The sequence below is a fragment of the Gavialis gangeticus genome, unplaced genomic scaffold, assembly GCF_001723915.1.
Source record: "Gavialis gangeticus isolate Ggan-Ray unplaced genomic scaffold, GavGan_comp1, whole genome shotgun sequence".
NCBI lineage: Eukaryota > Metazoa > Chordata > Crocodylia > Gavialidae > Gavialis > Gavialis gangeticus.
The window spans coordinates 15,930,610-15,936,816 of record NW_017729008.1 but is presented as its reverse complement, the minus strand read 5'-3'; the positions used below and the strand labels follow the sequence as shown (position 1 = coordinate 15,936,816).

General features: G+C 36.7%; 1 protein-coding gene across 6 annotated transcripts in view; it reads left to right on the top strand.

Moving 5' to 3' along the window:
- KMT2E (lysine methyltransferase 2E) overlaps positions 1-6,207 on the top strand; it is a 112,974-nt gene that overhangs the window by 61,774 nt on the left and 44,993 nt on the right. For all 6 annotated transcript variants that reach the window (XM_019509437.1, XM_019509436.1, XM_019509435.1 and 3 more), the window contains 4 exons: positions 356-568; positions 3,296-3,426; positions 4,016-4,133; positions 4,789-4,898. In XM_019509437.1, the coding sequence (XP_019364982.1) occupies positions 356-568; positions 3,296-3,426; positions 4,016-4,133; positions 4,789-4,898 (572 nt within the window). The remainder of the gene's footprint in view (positions 1-355; positions 569-3,295; positions 3,427-4,015; positions 4,134-4,788; positions 4,899-6,207) is intronic.

Sequence of the window (6,207 nt, the reverse complement as noted above, 5' to 3'; positions counted from 1 at the left end):
TTGGTGTGTGTAGCATGTATGGGCTTAAACTGGTGATAGGTGTGCATGAACCTAAACTAGTTATTTTGAACATGAGTGTATCTGAGTTGCTAGTGTGAGTTGTGTGTGTGTGTATGTGTGTGTGTGTGGGTGTGTGTGTGTGTGTGTGTATATATATATATATAAATATAAGAAATACAACCATGACAAGAATTCTAAAATTATAAAAAGAATTATGCATTTTAATGTTTTGTACTAATTTGGTACAAAATGTTGGTCACTTATTCTAAATAGGCTATTCTAGATTTGGCTCTGGGTAACTCTTTGGAAAATCATGTCTTACTTTTTAATTCTGGTTTCTTACTATGATTCATAGGGTTCAGCTCCAGAAATTGATCCTACTGATATTTCAAACTTTGGATGGGAAACTAAAATCAAGGCATGGATGGATCGTTATGAAGAAGCAAATAACAACCAGTACAGTGAAGGTGTTCAGAGAGAGGCTCAAAGAATAGCTCTGAGATCAGGCAATGGAAATGACAAAAAAGAAGTCAACACCAGCAATCTTGTCTTCAAACCTCCAGTAGAGGTAAATGAGAGACAGGAACACCAAAACTTGTATCTTGTTATCTACACACATACATACAGTGTTGTAGTCTGTGATGTTTGCATGCATGGCTTGTATTGAGGTGTGTTTGCTTGTTTTAGCAATAGATAAATTTGGTTTTTTCCCCCTACAGCAACTTTTTGTATTGCTGTCAAATGTGTGGAGGGACAAAATATGTTCGTGTAAATTCATAACTTTCATATAAGAAGAAGGTGACATAGCAGATAATCTGAACATGCTTTGAGTTCTGTATTGTTATCAAGTGTGTATAATTTTACCCTATTGGTTTATTTAGAATCAAATAAATAGAGCTTACTTCCTTTTATTATCAGACTCAGTTATCCAAATTAAAATCACATGTTAGCCACAGAATTAAAATTGTGTGTAACATAGCTTCAGGATCCTTCTTGAGAACTATCATGTTTCTGTGCTTAAAACATGCACCCCACCCCCCAAAAAAACCAAACAAACAAAAAAGCCCCAAAACAAGCCAGCTGCTGGAAGTTGAAGCAGATTCTGCTACTTACTGACTGAATCCACAGGAAATAGAACAATGAGTGGTTTTGACTCCCTAGCTATGGCTACTTTGTTATTTTTTTATGTGGAAAGATTGTTTTTGAAAGGCAAAAAAAAAAGTACATACTCCATTCCAGGGTGAGTTGTATGCAAGAAAATATGGTATGTGGTTTTGTCTTTCACTAAGACTTTAGGAGTATACCATAATTTAGAGTCCTGAACTGCTTACACCCTTGAAGAAATTTTACCCCTAATATTTCAAATAATGTTGTTTAATTAAACAAAAAGTGGCCTCCTGAAACAAATGCATTTCTTCTCCCCACCACTCCTTTTCCACTCCCCCCATTCTCTATGGGTCCTGAAGAAAGCAAAATGATATACACTGCATACTTCATTGTACTACTTGAGAATTTTGAGAAGAATGTCTGTAGGATTGCTAATACTTAAGTTTCTCACTGAAACCTGTAAGAAGTATGTTTAAAAAAAAGTTATGGGGTATGTGTTGCTCGAAAATTTCTAATGGGAGGGATGCTATAGGTGATTAATGCACTGCGTAGAACTTTCGGAGGATCCAGATTCATAAAGTAGCATGTTGCTGGGAATGTTGTTCTTTTTAATGTTTGTGAATATTTTGTCTTACTGGTCAGAGGAAATCAAGTTAGGCCCCAAACCTGTATTTCTTAAAAAAACAAAACAAAACAAAAAAACTAACCGTGGGATACACTGACTTACTTGAGTTGCACATTAGCAAGTCCCAGAGCTGGGTGTAAGAATGCCAATACCAAAACTGAACTATTTAGTTAAAAAGGAGTTGCGATGTATAGTGCCATCCACTTAATATCAGCTGAATCCAGGTGATATTAACTTAAATAAAATAAATAAGAATATGTCATTATTTATTGTTTGCATCTTTGAAGGGTTAAAAAAGCTCAAGTAATTTAAGTATCTGAAAACAGACAGGGTAAAAATAGTTTGGTCCCTTATCTGTATAACTTCATATTAGTTACTGCCTTCCCCCACTTTCTTTTTCTCCATAATAAAATCCATCTTCTAATAAAGAGCACAAAAAATTGGAGTAGCATAACAGTGTCTGTTACCTTTTTAACAACTAGTTCACTCATGTACTTGTGATTCCCATTCCCTAACAGTGGTTCTTTTGCACAGTTTGCACAACATCTCTCTGTGACTCTTAACCTAGAAACAACTTTATTTCAGGTCAGTGTCAGTAGCATACAGGGACATTCTGTATTATTTTCCTGAAATTAACTGCCTACAGCAGTTAAATTATAATCCAAATAAATATTCTTTTATTACCTAAATTACAAGAGAGAAAACAAAGTAGGTACAATCAGTTGTTATATCAAGATCTATTGAAGGAATCTGCAAGCTGTTGGATATCTAACTTTTGATAGGGAAAGACTAATCTTAAGGAAAAGTTATCTTATCAGGTGTTGTAATAGAAGCATCTTTGCTTCTCTCCCTCTAGCATCAGCATGGCACACGTGACACAGTCCTTGGAGGAATGTCCCTGCTTGCAGAGACCTTTGCCTAGATATAGGCCAATTCACTTTAATCAGAGGTGACACAATTACCAGAGGTGTGAGTTCCTTAGTTGTTGTGTCAGAGTACATACTAGGTTTTGATTAAAAGGCATCTGCCCATCTGAAGTTAAAGAAATGCACAAAACTTAATTTTTTTTCCTGTTATCAACATTTGTATTAAAATTCATCCTATGTGATATCTTCCTATCCTATTTCTCATAGGATAAAAATGCTACCATGCATAATATTCCCATTTTTCCCTTTTTGATCAGTGCCCCTTACGCTTCCTAGAAAAAAAACTGTTACGCAAACTAACTTTTGCCCTGCGGTCCTCAGAATGCATAGGTGAATTGAACAATCCCTATGATGGTAATACCAGAATTGAAGGCATTGCTACACTGGTTCACAGCCACGTAGTAGAGATCTAGTTATTTTGACAGTTCTATAGTCTTGGTCCATAGGTAATTGCATTTTTAGGGGGAAAAGGTTAATAAGATCATACAGGGTTTTTTTTTAATTGTAAGGATTGGTTTGAGTTAACAATTGCTTGTTGCTTTTAAAGGTTTCAACAGTATAATCTTATGCTTAATAACAGAAGTATGACCAGTTAAATAATATTGTTTAAATTTGTTTTGTCGTCTTTTTTTTATAGAGCTATGTGCAAAAAAACAAGAAAATTCTGAAAGCTGCCAAAGACTTGTCTCCAGATGCACTTATTATTGAGTACAGAGGAAAATTCATGCTGAGAGAACAATTTGAAGCTAATGGCTATTTCTTTAAAAGGTACAATAATTCAAATAACTTTTGTTAACTGTGCTGTTTTACTGACAAGCTGCTACTTTTTGTAGTTAGCTTGTTTGTGCGTTTATGCCAACTACTGGAACATTTTCTTATCTTTAAATGTGTATACATTTTTCATCTGAACATCTTTGTGGTTTGTAAATATCTGTGAACAGCCTAGTGACTTTTTAATTAGTATCACAATCAGACAAATTGAGGAATTGGAATCCAGAGTAACCAAGTGGTCTGCTCAAGATTATCCACAAGAGTCAGATTATTGACCTTTTGTCTTCTAATTTTGACCTTCAGCAACAATCATATCCCTGCCAACTCTCTGACAAGGAGTTATTTGTAAAACTACATTTTAGATCTGAAAAACTCTTCTGAACATTTTACATGTTTGTCTTTAAAAGCTCAGATAGATGTGGACTTGAAAGATCGTAGCTGCTAACCTGTATTGATTTTTTATATTGGACTTGTATTAGGAACTATAATGATGTAAAATAAAACAGGCTTTAATAATTTAGAACAAAAAATATAATTACTATTTTTAAATATTACAAACTAAGCATTTGTTGCTTTGTCTTTCTAGGCCATACCCTTTTGTGTTGTTCTATTCAAAATTCCATGGGCTAGAAATGTGTGTTGATGCACGAACCTTTGGAAATGAAGCTCGTTTCATCAGACGTTCTTGTACGCCAAATGCTGAGGTAGGACTGTGGCCTTACGAACTAATAATTTTTTTTGTTGGGGGGTGTTTCTGGATGTGATGAACAGTCCACATTTTACACTTTTGACTGAGATTTATTATCAAAATTTTATATTGTATAATGCTGGGTTAGTCTTCAAGCATTACTGTTGGTTAAGACATTACAAGTTTGTTTTCATATAATTGTTACTTTGTAAAGTACCTGTACACAAAGCTTGTGTGCATTAGGTTGTTGACTGCCTCGCCTCTATTTGGCTAGTGGTGGAAATGACAGTTATAGTCTTGCAAATTAAAACTTAAAAAAACCAAACAGACTACCTTTAGTATGTTACTCTGAAATAAAATATTTTCAATAATACCTCAACTCCTAAGCACAGAATGAGGAAGAAATGTGTATAAATCATGAGTAATAAATTATACCTAATCATCAGGGCATTTTTCAAGAATAATTTTTTATTCCTTTGAAGGGCATGATAAGGAAATAGATGTACTTTCTGCTTATTATACAGAACATAGCTGTTCTCTTTTTTTATTCTGCTTTCATCAGTCTCCCAGTTTGACTTTATAAAATACCGTAGAAAATAGTCAAGCGTAGATCTGTTTTAAAAAGTTGCTTTAACTACATTATAAAATAATGGTTTTGCTCTTGGATTTAGGTGAGGCACATAATTGAAGATGGCACGATTCATCTTTATATTTACTCCATCCAAAACATTCCAAAGGGAACAGAAATTACTATCGCATTTGATTTTGATTATGGAAATTGGTAAGTATTTTCAGTGTGTATAAAACATCCCATGTGTTGGGACAGTGTACTTTTAAAAGTAAGCGGCATTACCATATCCTTGAAAAACTGACTTGTTAACTGGCTGGGTGTTTTTGTGGAGGGGGGTTAAGTGGAGTTGGTGTTTTCTTGCAATCTGCTGACTCTATATACAGAAGATATTCTGTTTCCAGGAAAGTGTTCAGTGTAGGGTTTTTTGTTTGTGTTTGGGTTTTTTTCCCCCTACGTATTTTAAAAGTTTGTAGTGTTTCAGACTCTGCGTTGGAGTTCTGTTGCTTTTTATACAACATCACTTGAAATAAATGTTCTGCAGGCCAAATAAAGCTCTGTTAAGTCTGTACTCTACTATTAGATTTAAATATAGATGTGTAATAGTAATTTAGGGCAGAACATGGCCCATAAAATCTTACTACTGGGGAAATGCACAATTTTTTTTTAGAAGGCAGTTGGGGGGAGGGGGATGTAATATCTTTACAGATAAACCAAGGTTATTTAAGTTGGACAGTCCATGAAAGCTTTCATAGATTCATAGACATTTGAGCTGGAAGGGACCCCGGAGGGTCATCGAGTCCAGCCCCCTGCCCCAGGGGCAGGAAGTCGACAGGGATCATAGGATTCCAGCAAGATAAGCATCCAAGTGTATCTTGAAGGCATTCAGAGTGGGTGCTTGAACCACCTCAGGGGGCAGTCTTTTCCAAACCTTGGGGGTCCAGACAGTGAAGAAGTTCTTTCTTATGTCCAGCCTGAACCGGTCACAGTGGAGTTTGTGACCGTTCGATCTTGTCATCCCTTGGGGGGCTCTGGTGAACAGTCGTTTCCCCAGATCCTGATGAGCACCCCTGATAAATGTATAGGTGGCCACCAGATCGCCCCTGAGCCTGTGCTTTTCCAGGCTGAAGAGCCCCGTGGCTCTCAGCCTCTCATCATAAGGTCCGTTTTCCTGACCTCTGATCATGTGCGTGGCTCTCCTCTGCACCCTTTCAAGCTTCTCCACATCCTTTTTGAATTGCGGCGCCCAAAACTGGGCACAGTACTCCAGCTGCGGCCTCACCAAGGCCAAGTACAGCAGGAGAATGACGTCCCAGGTTCTGCTTGAGAAGCATCTATGGATATAAGCCAGTGTTTTGCTCGCTTTACTAGCTGCAGCATCACACTGAAGGCTCGTGTTCATCTTGTGGTCAACCATGACCCCCAAGTCCCTTTCATCTGTAGTGCTAACCAGTGTAGCACTGCTGAGCCTATAAGCATGGTGCAGGTTTTTCCTCCCAAGGTGGAGAACCTTGCATTTTTC